Source organism: Mixophyes fleayi, chromosome 2, assembly GCF_038048845.1.
Source record: "Mixophyes fleayi isolate aMixFle1 chromosome 2, aMixFle1.hap1, whole genome shotgun sequence".
NCBI lineage: Eukaryota > Metazoa > Chordata > Amphibia > Anura > Limnodynastidae > Mixophyes > Mixophyes fleayi.
The window spans coordinates 93,873,797-93,892,997 of NC_134403.1; the positions used below are offsets into that span (position 1 = coordinate 93,873,797).

Consider the following 19,201-nt stretch of genomic DNA (forward strand, 5'->3'; position numbering starts at 1 on the left):
TCCATGACTAATTATGTCACAATTACACAAACAAATCCTTACTGTACTCAGCCTATGCTTGCCCACGCTTGTGCTGCTTCTCCAGGGGTAATTTAAGTAATCATGCCAAATTACCACAATATACATATTTACAATGAGCTACAATGTCCCCTTATCCACATGTAAATAGACACTACAGTTGTACTCTGTTAAGCTGGGGAACAAAAGCAAGGGCTATAAAAAGTACATGTTATAATCCACATATTGTGAGAAACGAGGGACAGGCTGGTTAGGGTGATATTGATACCTCTTTTCACCACAATATGTATAAATCTCCACGTCTTATTTTATTGAATCCAAGACATTCAGATCAATTTTAAAATCAAGTGACTATTATTTATTATTAAAAAACTGCTCATTCACACTTGATATTTGGTTAGAGTTACACAGAACCCAAGCCCTGCAACATGATAATTGAATCCCAGACTTGTTGTGCAGAGACAGCTGATCGTACAAGTCACAGCTCTCCAAATACTCTCAATATAATATATCCAAATTCCTTTAGGGGTATAAACTAGTTGTACTCAACAAATTATCAGTATCTGCAGCCTAATCTGAAAGAATTAGATCTTAAATTAGCTCCAGATAATATATCAGTAAATGTTGAAATCATCTAAAGTCAGCGCAGCGTTACTTAATCATATGCTGCATTCATAGCACTGGGTTTAAAACAGTCATTGCTGACTATTCTATTTTCTACAGTATGTCCCTTAATAAGTATTTGTAAGACAGCAGCTATTGATGTATGTAAGAAATAGAGATTTTATTGACAATACTAAAATTTTTAGTATTGTCACTAAAACTGATTTTAATATCTTAAATTCAATAAAATAAGACGTGGTGATTTATACATATCTTTTTTATAACAAACAATAAAGCAACTCCCGAGATCAATATTACATCACATACCGAGGCTGGTGATATTACTTAGCCAGAGAAGGAAAACCCTTTTAAAATGGTAATTTCTTTCTACCTAATATATCTTTTTTTAAAATATGGGACCAATATGGGAACATGTTTTAAATAATGATAATAAAATTAAAGTTTTATTGATTGATTAATTAGTTCACATAGTGCCTCAAATAGAACATATTTTCTATTCTCTTGTTTAGAACATGTAGTTGCTCATGTTCTGGGAGCACCACCTGAACTTTATTTAATTTCGATGAAATATCATATCAATTGGGATTCGGGGAAGTGATAACCTGGTGCGGTGATAATGCTCTTTTCTGCACAATATATCATGTGTAGATTTAAGATGATACAACTGTTTTAAAAGTACGCCAAAAAGAGCGGTGGCTGTACCTTATGTTAAAGCTGTTGGTGATCATACCCAACTCCATTTCAAAGCCATAATACTGTGAATCTGCTTTCCCTAATTGCAACAGAGGCGGACAAAGTCAGACACAATTCAGGAGCCATTCAGACAACTCCAGGGTCTAAATTTACTAAACAGTGGGTTTGGAAAAGTGGAGATGTTGCCTATAGCAACCAATCAAATCCTAGCTTTCATTTATTTAGTGCATTCTACAAAATGGCAGCTATAATCTGGTTGGTTGCTATAGGCAACATCCCCACTTTTCCAAACCCGCAGTTTAGTAAATCTAGCCCTAGATGTTTGGCATCAACAAAAAGAATTCACAAAAGGCAGATGAAAGCAGGAATATTTTAGGCAGACCTGGCTCCTGGGAGTTGGACATGAATAATAAAGATAAATAAAGAGGGTGATGGTTATGACAAATACAAATTACAATACACTGCAATGCAGGAATAACTGGAGTCCAACATGTTCATCTCTGTACTGGGCGTAGATGATTAAAATCTTCACTGAAGGGATTATATCCTTGCTGTCTCAAACAACACAAGGCCCAGAACAGCTGGTCATTCGGAGGAAACTCTTCCCACTGAACCCAATTCCAGCCTGCAAAATGAAAACAAACAATATATGCAAATTACAAAGTAGTGTCTCACTTATTATTCAAATGTTAAAATATCAACAATGCCATGCTAAGTATTTTGAGTCTTTTTGCTTCCTGCCTCTTTGTCAAAGTTTTCCGATAAATTTATAGATTACAGTATTACGAATATTGGTGCAGCTCACAAAATGGCTGCTCCACTGTGTGCAGATGAAGGGAATACTAACAGGGATGAATCATTTAAAATCCAAAACCCATGCATGCATGAGATGATGTGAAAATATCAGACAAAAAGATTTTACAAACATGTCCTTTCATTGGATACAGATAGTTCTATCCCTGTCCACTTAAAAAAGGGTAACAAGCAGAAAATGAAGATAACATCAACGTTCTTTGGTCACGCACACCTTAAGTCACATGACTAGACATTAAACTATGCTATAAACCTCTATCTACTTAAAAATACAGACGACAAATACATTGGCCAATGTAGAAGATGTGACCTACAAACTCGATAAATTGGAAGCAGTTGGGAGGTCCATCCTTCTCGCTAATTAGCTCAAACAAGAGGAAGGACCTACCTTAAACGATTAAAAAAATAAATAAATAGGGGGGGGGGGGGGTCGGGAGAAGACACATGATAAATCTCCTTGAGTTGGGCAACACAACAGGAGGAGAGGCAGAGGCCTATTTCACACCAAATTTCCAACCACCCACCTATCCACACTGATCAGCGGTTCTGACAAAAAGTATTTTGCTTGTGCTAACATATATTTGAGTTACAGAATGGTCATGCGGACGGAAAAGCAGCCAGCAACCACCTTTGGGTGAGGGGAGGTAGGATTCAACCTCCAATGCCTGGATGCAGGGGGTGGAAGCCTGCTCCCATATACTCAAGTTTGTCGCACTCTCAAGCCTCTCTCTGTTCTGAACATGGGGGAGAGGGATGGCATACACTATTAGGCAATTTATAGTTAGTGGAAAGCTGAGACTTTTAGTTTCTTCTTACAAGCAGTTACACAAAACAATAATAGTAATAGACACCTTGTTTCAATACCATTTGCAGTAACCAAACAAATATTTTCAGAACAGAGATCTCTTCATTTCAGAAATAATTATAAAACAAATAAAGTATTATTATGTTCCATGTACAGAATACATTGGGAGATTACAGTGTGCTGCATTTTTGGTACCATGGACTTGGGGCGTGTTGTATAGTAACCTGGGACATAGGGATGAATGAACCAGATTTCAGTGCTATTCACGTGGCCACAGCACTGTGATCATTATGGATGGATAACACATAAAACCCCATTGCAACCTATAATCTAGAAATTCTGTCTTTTACGAATAGTGTGAGTAATATGTGTAGTTTGTTTGTTGTATTTATTTACTAAAGAAGCAATGATTACACATCTAACAGTATATGCTGTATGTTTTCCTATACCATCTACTACTTTCCAGAATCACCACAAACATACCTTACATACTGGACATAGGTCTGATTGTACAATAAATACAATTTCTCACCTTCATTTTTTTCAGGCTCTCTGTTTCTTGGTTCTGGTGGGTAATTCATGTCTACCTCCCCTTTCATTAGTATGGTAATATAATGATAATTATGTTGGATACTGATTGAATTCACTACTGAAGCAAAGCGGACATTTGTGAGGTGAAGTCCGGCTTCTTCCAGAGTCTCCCGTTCTGCGCAGGTCTCCCAGCTCTCACTGCAACAATCAAGTAAGTGTCAAACTTGGCTATAGACAGCTTAAAAAACCCAAAGCAGTATCTGCATTGCATCCTTACATTAACCCCCCCCACTGTAAATCCATAAAAATAGGATAAATAATTCCACCCTTTTAGACAAACACCATGCCATTAAGAGTTATAGCGCATCTGCTGCCTACAGAGTGGAGGCAGTCATCTTGGAAGCTGAACAAGCAATCACAACACTGCATGTAATTATCACGTCCCTTGGAACCAGGGACATCCCTCCCAAGCCGCTTTGTGACGGCACTAATTTCTAATGATGACATGATAGACTGCCCATTGTAAATGCTGGATCAGGCCACAGAATGGCTGTCTCCACTGTGTGTATGTAACAGATGCACCTCAATAGTCTAATTACATTTTCAAACACACAAATCTTTACCTTTAGGAAAACGAATGCAATAGTATTTAGAAAGCATGCTTACTGTTAATGTGTTTAAAACATACCCAAACTCTAGATGTCCCCCTGGTAGCTGATACATGCCAGCCCCAGGTGATCCTTTTGCCTTCCTTCTCCCTAGCAGAACACAGCCTGGATGAGAGGAACTTGTGATCACAACACCAACTCCGACTCCTGGTCTACCATTGGCTGTTGGCCCCGACATTGTCCCTCAGAAAACTGAAAGGTGGACAAAATGTTAGAGAGTTTCTATAAATAATAAAATAAGATGAAATCTCCATACTATTCATTATGCTATACTTTTAATGCATCATTGAATGCAGAGCTTCCATCATTTTGAAATATAAAACCAGGACACCCTTAAGAGAGGACATTTTCTGAGCCTTTAAATTTCACAAAGGCATTTGCGGAGAAACAGATATAGATGCCTATTGTGAATAGACACCTCCAATATAAACCAATTTCTGGTAAAGTAAGCATTCTGAGCTCGATCATTCATATGGAATAAACAAGACAATCCTGAATACTGCAACTTGTGTGAGCCAAAAGTGAATGGAATCTAGATCTCCAGTTAAAACATAAGAGCATCAGCACAAAGTATCTTATTATGTAAAAATTACATTTTTAGTTACAGTGAAACTCTAGTCAAAAATAATTTTGCCTGTCTTTCATATATGTCCCTTTTATGCAATTTCTATGTGGAGTACAACACTTGGAAAGGTCAGAAGAAGTTCTAACTAGTAGAAAAGAGAAGACTCTTTGAGGGAAAACAAAATTATGGTTCCTACATCAGGGGCATTTGCAAATGTCACGGTGAGGACAGGTTTAGTAATTATGGAACTTCATTCTTTGGATCAAAATACCATTATACTGAATAGATTATAGTAATTTCATAACATTTTAAAACAACACTTTATTTGTAGCGCTTACAATTGGGAACAAACACAGCAAGCTAACAATCTATAGGACAATGGGAGTTTGATATACAAGGTTGAGTGCTACATATTGCATATTGGTCCAGCCAGATTGCAAAGGTAACATGTGCTTAGTGTGCCATATGATCCAGTCACACAGCAATGTTGGTCAGGGGGTCAGAGGGTTGTTTGAGTATAGAAAGTACACAGTTTACACTTACATGTGTTGAGGGGTGTTAATAGGGAGGGTAAGAGGGTATTTGAGGAATTTGATAAGCTTGTCTGAAGACCGTAGGTTTTCAGAGGATGCCTGAAGGTTTCTAGACTAAAGTCTTGTTGTGCGAGGGAGGGAATTCCACAAAGTGGGTGCAGCCCAAAAAAGTCCTGTAACCAGGAATGGGAAATTTGCTCCTTGTTTTGCTTTGTTTGTAACTCTATATTTTTATGTACAAATAGAAATAGCAGCTCTTTTTTTTCTGGTTAAAGCAGTCAGCTGTGGAAATGTATTTCTGTATATGTTCCTTTCAGGATAACCCCACCCATTCAAGCACCTGCTGTAAACCTATAAATTGATTGAGCAACTTCGACTTCTGTATTGTTTGCTTAAGAGGCATGTTCTGGTATCAGTAGCTGATGGGGAGTGCTGGCACCATATTGCCATTTGGAGGCTTTTTGGGGTACCTGATGTAAGTTAGCTCTCAATTTAAAAATGCATATTTATGGTCTAAAAATAGAGACTCTCATTGTTGAAAGTTAGGATCACCCTATTAGCAGAGGAACTTTGACGGGGCGGGTGGCTTATCATACAATTACAAATGTGTGTAACTGAGAATTCTGCATTTTTATGTAGAAGTAGAAATTGCAGCTCTTTCACTGGTTAAAGCAGTGTGCTGGGGGATTTTTCTCTGTATTTGCTCCTTGCAGGATTACTCGCCCTTTCAAGCATCTGCTGTGAACCTATAAGTTGATTGAGCGACTTTCCTTTCTGTATTGAACTCTATTTGACGCCCTGTATCTTTAAATTTAATGTGTGGCCACCAGAATTTGCATAAGTCAACAACAGCCCCAGGGAGTTGTCCAGGGAGGTGGCCTAGTGGTTAGCACTTCTGCCTCACAGCACTGGGGTCATGAGTTCAATTCCCGACCATGGCCTTATCTGTGTGGAGTTTGTATGTTCTCCCTGTGTTTGTGTGGGTTTCTTCCGGGTGCTCCGGTTTCCTCCCACACTCCAAAAACATACTGGTAGGTTAATTGGCTGCTATCAAAAATTCACCAAAGTGTCTCCCTCTATGTCTTTCTGTGTGTGTCCATACTAGGGGAATTTAGACTGTGAGCTCCAATGGGGCAGGGACTGATGTTGAATAAACCAGGGGTTCCAGGCCACCAAATAATTGAGCTATATGAATAGATACACCTGAAATGTAATGGATGCTTTTGCAGCTGTTAGGGATGTGCTTATAATGAAAGTATGTTGACGTCAATTAAGACAGCAAGGATTAAATCAGGTAGGCAGTGCATTTGGTCTCAAATAACATTGGACGAATATGTGCTTAGAGAAAAAATGCATGTAAAATAAGTGTATTTGCGTGCATATTTTGAGTATCATGATGTGTCCAGCTCAAAAACAAACATTTGCACCAGCCGTACATCAGGGATAGCAAGCAAACATACTTATGCCCCACGGTAGCATAGAAATGTGTCTTGACAGTAATAAATGCTTAAGTTACATGACCTCATTGGTAGACAATATAGTAGTGTTATTAAGGGTCACATACAAGAAAGAATAGTGTCTGACAGTATTATTAATAAATCAGACAGTAGCATTTTCATTTAAAATGTAATTAAATACACACAAATTAAAATGCAAACATCTATTGGTTTCCCCTTTAAAAAGACAAAAACAGTATTTTCTGCAGTATACCAAATGGAAATGACAATTAAGTAATGTAAATAGATGGCTGTGACATATAATATAACTGCCATGCTAATGAATTAAATTCTATCAGCTGGAGGGGTCAATATGTAATTAACCAATCTGAATTGGTTAGATGGAGCTTCTGATAATCATCATCACTGTGTATCATCGCACCAACCTGCCAGACATGTACTGCTCCCGACAGGTATCTGTGTATGCGGCTACATATAATTGAGCCTTTTATGTGAACATACCCTACTGTACTCACTGGGGGGAATCGGGACGTGCTGTCTGCACACTATGTGCAGGTCTGGTCAGCAGAGACAGACAGACAGAGAATCCTGCTCGGCCGCTCTGATTGTGTCTTCAACACAATTAGAGCGGCCAGGACACATACTCTGCCAAACGGACCTGTACATAGTGTGCGGCCACAGGCAGCCTTACCTGTCAAGAGTGCAGAGACTAAATCGCCCCCCCTCCTAAACCAAAATTCTAGATCCCGGCTACCAGATTTGTGCTTTAAGTATTTTATACAACTTTAACAAGTGCCGGATTGGGGCTCAGAGTACACTAACCATCCATTCCGGCTGCCGGAATGGGGCTCTGAGCACCTTAGCCATCCATTATGGGTGCCATAATAAGGTTTTGTTTATATTAATCATCCATTACGGGTGCCGGAATGGATGATTAATGTACTCAAAGCCCCACTCTGGCAGCTGGAATGAATGCTTAATGTACTCAGAGCTCCATTCCGGCAGCTGGAATGAATTATTAAAGTTCTCGGAGCTCCATTCCGGCAGCCGGAATGGATGGCTAAGGTACTCAGAACCACATTCCGGGACCCAGAATGAATAGCTATCGCACTCACAGACCCATACCGGCACCCGGAATAGATAGCTATGGTGCTGGTAGACCCATTCTGGCACCTGTAATGGATGGCAAAGGTCCTCAGAACTCCATTCTGGCAGCCGTGATGGATGGTTAAGGTCCTCGAGAGCTCCATTTTGGCACCCAGAATGGATGGCTAAGGTACTGGTAGACCCATTCTGGCAGCCAGACGAGTAAGGTGCTCAGAGCCCCATTCTGGCAGCCGGAATGGATTGCTAAGGCCCTCGGCGCTCCATTCCGACAGCCAGAATTGATGGTCAAGGTCCTCGGGGCTCCATTCCGGCAGCTGTAATGGATGAGTAATGCACTCAGTGCTCCATCCCGACACACATTAAGGAAGGTAGAACGGATAACTAGAATATATAGCCATGATATAGAGAAATATTATATATATATATATATATATATATATATATATATATATATATATATATATATATATATATATATATAACCACAACAATAGATATACACTGGCGCTGTCTAACACATCAGTTAGTATTATATATAAAGGTTCACAATACTATACAGTATCAGAATAATAATTAGTAATTAGAAGTCCACAATCACTTCACTCGTGTATGAGTGGCAGCCACGTAGAAGCCTGAATCCAGATGGTCAATCCAGAAGAAAATAGTCACTAGAACAAAGCACAGGCAGGGCGCCTCATAGTGTTATACCAGGACAACAAGGAAAAAATGTGTATATATATGCGTACCGTCAGGTAAAGATGTATCATCTAGACTTGAGTGGATCCTCTTAGGGAGTTGTAACACTGGATCTCAACTCAGGAACAATCCAAAGGCATGGAAAAAGGCAAACATAGTATAATATTGTAATGCAAAGAATAATGCACCACGTGAAACACCACAGAATCTTCAAACAGGTGTGGTATTCAAGAATGCACCAGGATATATGTATAGAACAACGTAGCCCAAGAAAACACACACCACTTTGTGTATAGATAATAATTCATATGCGTACCAGAAATATGAGCATAATAGCCAGAAGATGTTTTTCTTTAAAAGCAGCTGTATCTCATACAATGGATACCCAGGTATACGAGCAAAATAGCCAGAAGATATTTCCTTTAAAAGCAGCTGTATCTCGTGCAATGGACACCCTTCCAGCGGCGGTATAATAAATGGAAGGGGATACAATTGTAAAGAGCAATAAAATTTAATAAACAAAGTAATACTGAACTCACATATAGTTCACCAGGTACAGCTGATCAACAGTAAGGCTCGACGCGTTTCGTCTTGATAATCACAAGACTTCCTCAGGAGCACAGAAATGTGTAACACCGGATTGACCGGCTTTTTATCGAGTCCGTGCGCCATTTTGGCGCATGCGCACAGTCCGCCACAGTGTGCGCAGGCGCGGGATCGGAAATACAAAAAACTTTATTGTAAACGGATTCTAAGTGCAATCCCAACAATAACAATAAAACAGCATGTTAGATGCGATCCATACACAGCGCCAGAGTATATACACTTATGAACAAGAACATTACATCACCATATATGCGGCAGAGAGTACCGCTAAAACTAACAAATAATGCTATGTAAGGAAAACATATAAGAAATAGATGTCATTTAACAGCACTAGTTGGTAACCATCACATGTAATCCATGTAACACAATATACAATATTAGTAAGGTATAAAAAATTCTAATGAAATGTAAAGTGACTTGTGTATAAAATACTGTAAACTACCCACACATTATATTATCAGAGGGCATATTTATAAAGTGCAAATACATACTTCATGTCTAAAAAGACATTCAATATCATAACCCATATCTATATAATATGCATCTAATATGTGATCCATAGATAACAAAACTTATGGAAAAAGCTCACATACAAGTGTTTATAAGGGAGAGAAGGAAAGAAGGGGGAGGGAAGAACTTTAGGGGAAATTTATAAAAAAGGGGCAAGTTCATAGTTTTCATTAAGACCGGTAGGGGATAAGGTATCCAATTCAAATATCCAATACATTTCACGTTGTGAAAGTTTCCTTTGCAAATCACCTCCCCTTTTACCCAGTGTAACATGCTCTAAAGCTATAAATTTAAGACCATGTGGATCTCCATTGTGTATCAAATTAAAATGTCTAGATACAGAATGGCTTTTGATTTTGTTCCTAATATTACGAATGTGTTCTTGTATACGTAATTTAAGAGTACGTTTTGTTTTGCCAATATATTTTAATTTGCATGGGCAAACCAACATGTATATCACAGAAGTTGTTAAACAATCCATCCTATTCTTAATAAAGAATTTTTTACTATTATCTGAGTTAAAGAAATGAGTTTTGGTAGGATCCATAAACTTGCAGATATTACAGTGATTACATCTCACTGAACCATTGGTATTTAATACAGGTGGTTTATGGCTTGTTGTTGTTTTCTCCAATAAACTTGGAGCTATCATATCTTTCAAACATCGTTTTTTTCTGAAAACTACCACTGGTCTTTCCGGAAGTATTTCAGATAAAACTGGATCCCTTTTTAAGATATTCCAATGTTTAGTTAGGGTCGACCTTATAAGGTTTTCCCCACTACTGTATTCTGTAATAAACGGTATCATATCCTTCTTTTCACCTTTAGTTGAATACTTTAGGGTCTCAGTTCTATTTTTGTTCTTAATTTTCTGAGTAGCCTCATCTAACAAAGAGGCCGGATAACCTCTTTTTCTAAAACGATCCGAGTATAATGATAGTTGTTCTTCAAAATCTGTCTCCCTACTACAGTTCCTTTTAATTCTGTTAAATTGGGAAAATGGTATGTTGTTTTTCCACCGTTTCTGGTGGCAACTCCTATAATGAAGATAACTATTCGTATCAACTTGTTTAATATAGTTTCTAGTAATAACCTTATCATTATCCGATGTTAGAATTAAATCCAAATATTCAACCTGCGTTTGACTAATAGAAGCGGTAAATGTTAGATTATAATCGTTAACGCTAATGAGTTTCAAGAAGTTACTAAACTCATCTAGAGTGCCACTCCAGATGATTAGTATATCATCTATATAGCGTTTAAAAAGTTTGATTTTATCAATGAAGGGATTATTGTGGTATATACATTTTGTTTCCCAACTGCCCATGTGTAAGTTTGCAAAACTCGGAGCAAATGTTGTGCCCATGGCTGTACCGCATATTTGAAGGTAAAACACTTCTAAAAAATTAAAATAATTATGAGACAAAATAAAATCCATCAATTTGCAAATAAAATTGCCATGTTCAGCCGAAATGCTTGAGTCCCCATCTAGGTACTCCTTACAAGAACAAATCCCCTTATCATGCTGAATAGATGTATAGAGGGATTGTACATCAATAGTCACCCAATAAAACTTGGGGTCCCATACAAAATCATTCAAAATTTGAAGAATATTATTTGTGTCTTTCAGATATGAGTCTAGATTCACCACATATTTATTAAGAAAATAGTCCACATATTTTGATAAATGAGACGTCAGGGAGTCAATCCCAGCGATTATAGGCCTCCCTGGGGGTCTGGTCATATCCTTGTGGATTTTAGGGAGGTAATAAAAAATCGGAACAGTGGGGTAAGTGGTATATAAAAACTGGAATTCCTCTTTATTTATAATGTTGTCACGTAAACCTTGAGTTAATAACTCTCGGAGTATTAGGATATACTCTTGAGTGGGATCCGATGGCAATTTGATATAAAATGTGTTATCTCCCAGAAGTCTATCAGCTTCTGATATGTAGTCTAAGCGATTTAAAATCACAATACCCCCCCCCTTATCTGCTTGTTTGATTACAATATCATTATTAGTTTGTAATCCCTTAAGGGCAGATTTTTCACAAGGTGTAAGATTCATATGTGTCTTATGTTTATCATTCGAGTGACATAAGTCCTGTATAACTAAATCTTGAAAAATATGTAGATGATTACTTTTAGATTCAAGTGGGTAAAATTTCGATGGTAATTTTAACCCTGATTTAGAAGACTCATAGTTACTAATGCACGCTGAGTCTTTTTTAACAAAATGCCTTTTTAAGGTCAATTTCCGGATGAATTTGTGTACATCTACATAAAGTTGGAACTTATTGGGCTGTTTGGTTGGAGCAAACGATAAACCCCTATCCAAAACTGAAATTTCAGGTTTGGATAATATATGTTTAGATAGATTAAAAATACCCTTTAATTTTAAATCCTCATTACATATTACAGATAGCGTCTTTTGTATACTTTGGGTTCCCCCTCGCTTTCCTGGTCGTCTACTAGTCTCCTTTTTAGGGGTGACGCTATTTTTATATTTTCTTTGAATTGTTTTTTGCGGTGTAATAACCTCTCTCGGTTGGATGGTCCTGGAGATAAAAAATCTAGCCCAAAATCAAATAAGCAGGTACATTTTGAGCCTATCCTGAAAAACAGATTCTCAACTCTATCGGTATCAGATAGTGATACGGATGATTTTTTATCTCCAGGACCATCCAACCGAGAGAGGTTATTACACCGCAAAAAACAATTCAAAGAAAATATAAAAATAGCGTCACCCCTAAAAAGGAGACTAGTAGACGACCAGGAAAGCGAGGGGGAACCCAAAGTATACAAAAGACGCTATCTGTAATATGTAATGAGGATTTAAAATTAAAGGGTATTTTTAATCTATCTAAACATATATTATCCAAACCTGAAATTTCAGTTTTGGATAGGGGTTTATCGTTTGCTCCAACCAAACAGCCCAATAAGTTCCAACTTTATGTAGATGTACACAAATTCATCCGGAAATTGACCTTAAAAAGGCATTTTGTTAAAAAAGACTCAGCGTGCATTAGTAACTATGAGTCTTCTAAATCAGGGTTAAAATTACCATCGAAATTTTACCCACTTGAATCTAAAAGTAATCATCTACATATTTTTCAAGATTTAGTTATACAGGACTTATGTCACTCGAATGATAAACATAAGACACATATGAATCTTACACCTTGTGAAAAATCTGCCCTTAAGGGATTACAAACTAATAATGATATTGTAATCAAACAAGCAGATAAGGGGGGGGTATTGTGATTTTAAATCGCTTAGACTACATATCAGAAGCTGATAGACTTCTGGGAGATAACACATTTTATATCAAATTGCCATCGGATCCCACTCAAGAGTATATCCTAATACTCCGAGAGTTATTAACTCAAGGTTTACGTGACAACATTATAAATAAAGAGGAATTCCAGTTTTTATATACCACTTACCCCACTGTTCCGATTTTTTATTACCTCCCTAAAATCCACAAGGATATGACCAGACCCCCAGGGAGGCCTATAATCGCTGGGATTGACTCCCTGACGTCTCATTTATCAAAATATGTGGACTATTTTCTTAATAAATATGTGGTGAATCTAGACTCATATCTGAAAGACACAAATAATATTCTTCAAATTTTGAATGATTTTGTATGGGACCCCAAGTTTTATTGGGTGACTATTGATGTACAATCCCTCTATACATCTATTCAGCATGATAAGGGGATTTGTTCTTGTAAGGAGTACCTAGATGGGGACCCAAGCATTTCGGCTGAACATGGCAATTTTATTTGCAAATTGATGGATTTTATTTTGTCTCATAATTATTTTAATTTTTTAGAAGTGTTTTACCTTCAAATATGCGGTACAGCCATGGGCACAACATTTGCTCCGAGTTTTGCAAACTTACACATGGGCAGTTGGGAAACAAAATGTATATACCACAATAATCCCTTCATTGATAAAATCAAACTTTTTAAACGCTATATAGATGATATACTAATCATCTGGAGTGGCACTCTAGATGAGTTTAGTAACTTCTTGAAACTCATTAGCGTTAACGATTATAATCTAACATTTACCGCTTCTATTAGTTAAACGCAGGTTGAATATTTGGATTTAATTCTAACATCGGATAATGATAAGGTTATTACTAGAAACTATATTAAACAAGTTGATACGAATAGTTATCTTCATTATAGGAGTTGCCACCAGAAACGGTGGAAAAACAACATACCATTTTCCCAATTTAACAGAATTAAAAGGAACTGTAGTAGGGAGACAGATTTTGAAGAACAACTATCATTATACTCGGATCGTTTTAGAAAAAGAGGTTATCCGGCCTCTTTGTTAGATGAGGCTACTCAGAAAATTAAGAACAAAAATAGAACTGAGACCCTAAAGTATTCAACTAAAGGTGAAAAGAAGGATATGATACCGTTTATTACAGAATACAGTAGTGGGGAAAACCTTATAAGGTCGACCCTAACTAAACATTGGAATATCTTAAAAAGGGATCCAGTTTTATCTGAAATACTTCCGGAAAGACCAGTGGTAGTTTTCAGAAAAAAACGATGTTTGAAAGATATGATAGCTCCAAGTTTATTGGAGAAAACAACAACAAGCCATAAACCACCTGTATTAAATACCAATGGTTCAGTGAGATGTAATCACTGTAATATCTGCAAGTTTATGGATCCTACCAAAACTCATTTCTTTAACTCAGATAATAGTAAAAAATTCTTTATTAAGAATAGGATGGATTGTTTAACAACTTCTGTGATATACATGTTGGTTTGCCCATGCAAATTAAAATATATTGGCAAAACAAAACGTACTCTTAAATTACGTATACAAGAACACATTCGTAATATTAGGAACAAAATCAAAAGCCATTCTGTATCTAGACATTTTAATTTGATACACAATGGAGATCCACATGGTCTTAAATTTATAGCTTTAGAGCATGTTACACTGGGTAAAAGGGGAGGTGATTTGCAAAGGAAACTTTCACAACGTGAAATGTATTGGATATTTGAATTGGATACCTTATCCCCTACCGGTCTTAATGAAAACTATGAACTTGCCCCTTTTTTATAAATTTCCCCTAAAGTTCTTCCCTCCCCCTTCTTTCCTTCTCTCCCTTATAAACACTTGTATGTGAGCTTTTTCCATAAGTTTTGTTATCTATGGATCACATATTAGATGCATATTATATAGATATGGGTTATGATATTGAATGTCTTTTTAGACATGAAGTATGTATTTGCACTTTATAAATATGCCCTCTGATAATATAATGTGTGGGTAGTTTACAGTATTTTATACACAAGTCACTTTACATTTCATAAGAATTTTTTATACCTTACTAATATTGTATATTGTGTTACATGGATTACATGTGATGGTTACCATCTAGTGCTGTTAAATGACATCTATTTCTTATATGTTTTCCTTACATAGCATTATTTGTTAGTTTTAGCGGTACTCTCTGCCGCATATATGGTGATGTAATGTTCTTGTTCATAAGTGTATATACTCTGGCGCTGTGTATGGATAGCATCTAACATGCTGTTTTATTGTTATTGTTGGGATTGCACTTAGAATCCGTTTACAATAAAGTTTTTTGTATTTCCGATCCCGCGCCTGCGCACACTGTGGCGGACTGTGCGCATGCGCCAAAATGGCGCACGGACTCGATAAAAAGCCGGTCAATCTGGTGTTACACATTTCTGTGCTCCTGAGGAAGTCTTGTGATTATCAAGACGAAACGCGTCGAGCCTTACTGTTGATCAGCTGTACCTGGTGAACTATATGTGAGTTCAGTATTACTTTGTTTATTAAATTTTATTGCTCTTTACAATTGTATCCCCTTCCATTTATTATACCGCCGCTGGAAGGGTGTCCATTGCACGAGATACAGCTGCTTTTAAAGGAAATATCTTCTGGCTATTTTGCTCGTATACCTGGGTATCCATTGTATGAGATACAGCTGCTTTTAAAGAAAAACATCTTCTGGCTATTATGCTCATATTTCTGGTACGCATATGAATTATTATCTATACACAAAGTGGTGTGTGTTTTCTTGGGCTACGTTGTTCTATACATATATCCTGGTGCATTCTTGAATACCACACCTGTTTGAAGATTCTGTGGTGTTTCACGTGGTGCATTATTCTTTGCATTACAATATTATACTATGTTTGCCTTTTTCCATGCCTTTGGATTGTTCCTGAGTTGAGATCCAGTGTTACAACTCCCTAAGAGGATCCACTCAAGTCTAGATGATACATCTTTACCTGACGGTACGCATATATATACACATTTTTTCCTTGTTGTCCTGGTATAACACTATGAGGCGCCCTGCCTGTGCTTTGTTCTAGTAATATATATATATATATATATATATATATATATATATATATATATATATATATATATTATTTATTATGCATGTGTGCATGATATACCGTATATATATATATATATATATATATATATATATATATATATATATTGTATTATGTGTGTATATATATATATATATATATATATATATATATATATACACACACATATATATTGTATTGTGTGTGTGTGTGTGTGTGTATATATGTATGTATATATATGCAATATAATATGTGGAATAGTTGTTCCACATATTACAGAGAACATATCTGTGTAGCAGGACAGAATGCACTACATAGGGAGAAAAAAACAAAGCTTCACTCACAGCGCCAAGTAGCGGAGGGCGCTGCAGGGAGCGAAATTATTCCGCCAATTTTCACCCACCCCCAGTCTATACACGTATGTATGCACACACATTTTTGGTGTGCATGTGTATTTAGCACACAAAAACAGAGGTACCTCCAACTCTATATAGCCCATTTTGATTTTTTCAGATAGATTGAGCTTTTTATTTTTACTAAAATAGAGCAATCTGGTATAAATGCAGGTGTGATTTGGTAATGGGATCAGGAGATCTCAACTGGCAGGAAGCAGAGGGATAGAGGAAGAAAGAAAGTTGGTGCAACAATAAACAAGTACAGAAATCTGGGAAAACAAAAAATACTGAAGCTCCCCCACTAAAGCATTCCTGTGATCCACTCATAATCTACATCTATGTTACAGTTATATATTAAATCTCGTTCCCCTTCACTATTCAGATTAAACCTTGGTTTTCTAACTTGTATTTTCAGAGGAGACTTGACTTACCCCAGCTCAGAGGATGCATATGATTTCTACAATACTTGCCGGTTAATATTGCAGCATGTTACAGAACAGACCTCTTCCTGCTCTGGGGGCGGAGCCTGTGACGTCAGGGGAGCAGAAAGAGATTTGTGTCTGTACAGCCAATCACAGCTGACTGACTTCATCTGCAGCCTGTGGAGACCTAGAAAAGTTGCTCCTATTATTTAAAAAACAGCCTCATCATTATATATAACAATTATCTGAAAAGTAAATCTTAAAAAGTGCAGCTTGTATTTTCTAAGTATATTGTACTTTACATTTAGGCATGTAGATTTTATTTACTAAGATAGCAAAAACTACTGATAAGTAACATGTTGAGATGGGGCCTTTTGTTATTTTTTCTATATATAGGGTTCACATATATTCATTTATCCATTTTGCACAATATTACCTTTTTAATTGTGAAATGTGTTTTGTGAGTGAGCATGTGAAAGGCTGGGGAATTTAGTTCTGCTGTATAAAATGTGTAGCAGTGTTTTTTTATCATAACTTTTGCCTTTGTTTTGTTTTTTTAACACCTACATATCAATGACAATTTACATGTCATACCCATTTCTTTTCTCACACTAGAGCAGTTCTGTGCAAATGCTTTGGGACAGAGAGACACATTGTTTTGGCCCTCTATAGTGAGTGGGAGGATCAGATTCAGAACAGCATGATATGTTTAAAAAAGTAAACAGCAGCACAGAACATCAACAATGGATATACCTAGTTTGCAAGCACACCACCTGGTACAGAAATAAAATATAGTCTTATGAAATGTATGGTATGCTAAAATGGATATACTTCATATGCCATGTCATTAATGGTATACATTTGCTTAGTGTGCATGATTTTTTTTTTACTGGGAATAGCAGATCCATGCCCTTCGCATACAGTCTGAATGCCCATCACGCACAGCTCCATGCCCACTATATCTAGTGATCACCATATAAGCCCCGTTCCCACAGTTCCAAATATAGCAGTTTCATGATCATTTCTGTCCTCCCATGCCAACTATTCACAGTTCTGTGTTGTATAACAAACTCCTGCCATCCACAGATCCATGCCCACCATGTATAGTCCTATGACCATTGTGACGGCATCCTGCCCACCACAGGCCGGAGCCCACTGTATACAGCCCTGTTTCTAGAATATCAGACTAATGCCATCACAATATTTTGCCCATTATTCAAAATCCTGTGCCCAGCTTATCTGTCTTGTGCCAATATAGCCCACATAAAAGTTCCTTTATTATTTCTACATTTCGCTACTTCTGACATAGCGGTGGTCACTCTCTTCATATTAACGGAGATGAGACCTCACTGTTATTTCTGAGAGCCTATGGAGAGGAAGCCTTGCTATTTCTTTCAGTTAACTTGCTGGACTTGAGTCCAGTAAATTCACTGGTGATTTCAGCCAATAAACCATTGTGTTTCATGTAGTAAACTTGCAGCAGTTTCACGCTGGAACTTCTACTTGTCTGGCAGCAACAGCAGTTTCAACCAATGACTGGGATTTGAGAAAGTGATTGTACACCATCAGAAAGACCAATCAGCTGCCATCCTTTGGGTCACCAGTTGGATAGTGAAAGTCAGAGGATTTGCTACACATCCAATTTTGTATAGAGCGTTGTAATCATTAGAGACCATACGGCTGCTGTGGAGCCCAATTGCAGATTGTAATTGAGACACACTCTTCCTTCTGCAATATCCTTCCTGTCACTTGTGGGGCTTTGGAAATTTCTTTCCTACATCAACCACATTGATAAGAAAAATAATCACATTTAATGCTATGGTTTCTGATGAGCATTTAAATTCTTGATGTGATTGGGTTTGTTATGAAGGAAAAACTAGAATTTAAATTATATACCAAGTCAACTGTTAAGAACAACATAATACAATATGACAGCAGTAATTCTCAGGGCTATAGCACATTAAGGAAAGCATTCGTTTTACTCAGTTCCTCAATTACAGTAACAATTTTGTGCAGACGTTATCCAGAATGATTGCATAATCAGATGTTACAGAAAGCGTCAACACACATACACAGGAGTGAAATCTAAAGAGAGTGCACATTAAAGGGTGGGATCTGTACAGGGCACAAAAGATCAGTTGAGACTGGGATATAATACAATCTGATATAAAAAAAATGTTTTAATGATATTATTAAAAAAAATATAATAATAATCCATACAGGCCTACACAAGATGAATAACCATATATTAAAAACAAAGCCAGTTGGTTAGTATGAAAAACTAAAATTTTTACATCACAGAAAGTATACATATATTATAAATACAATATTTGTGACTCCATCATTTTGGCTGCTCACACCCATAATGGCAAG

At 37.0% G+C, this 19,201-nt stretch overlaps 1 protein-coding gene across 1 annotated transcript; it reads right to left on the minus strand.

The window, feature by feature from the left end:
- Positions 1-1,567: 1,567 nt before the first annotated feature.
- On the minus strand, positions 1,568-16,927 carry NUDT15 (nudix hydrolase 15). Its single transcript, XM_075198033.1, has 4 exons — positions 16,838-16,927; positions 4,173-4,344; positions 3,486-3,682; positions 1,568-1,960 (listed from the first exon to the last, which is right to left on the minus strand). Exons 2-4 carry the CDS (start codon positions 4,328-4,330, stop codon positions 1,830-1,832), a joined length of 486 nt encoding a protein of 161 aa, XP_075054134.1. The 5' UTR covers positions 4,331-4,344; positions 16,838-16,927; the 3' UTR covers positions 1,568-1,829.
- Between the last annotated feature and the right edge of the window lie 2,274 nt (positions 16,928-19,201).

What these genes read in the sequence shown, in the direction of transcription:
- NUDT15 (XM_075198033.1), bottom strand. Translation starts at nt 4,330, where the DNA reads ATGTCGGGGCCAACAGCCAATGGTAGACCAGGAGTCGGAGTTGGTGTT. An exon ending in GGGGGACATCTAGAGTTTGG is followed by an intron (nt 3,683 to 4,172) that starts GTATGTTTTAAA and finishes TGATTGTTGCAG; the next exon opens with TGAGAGCTGGGAGACCTGCG. An exon ending in AGAGCCTGAAAAAAATGAAG is followed by an intron (nt 1,961 to 3,485) that starts GTGAGAAATTGT and finishes TTCATTTTGCAG; the next exon opens with GCTGGAATTGGGTTCAGTGG.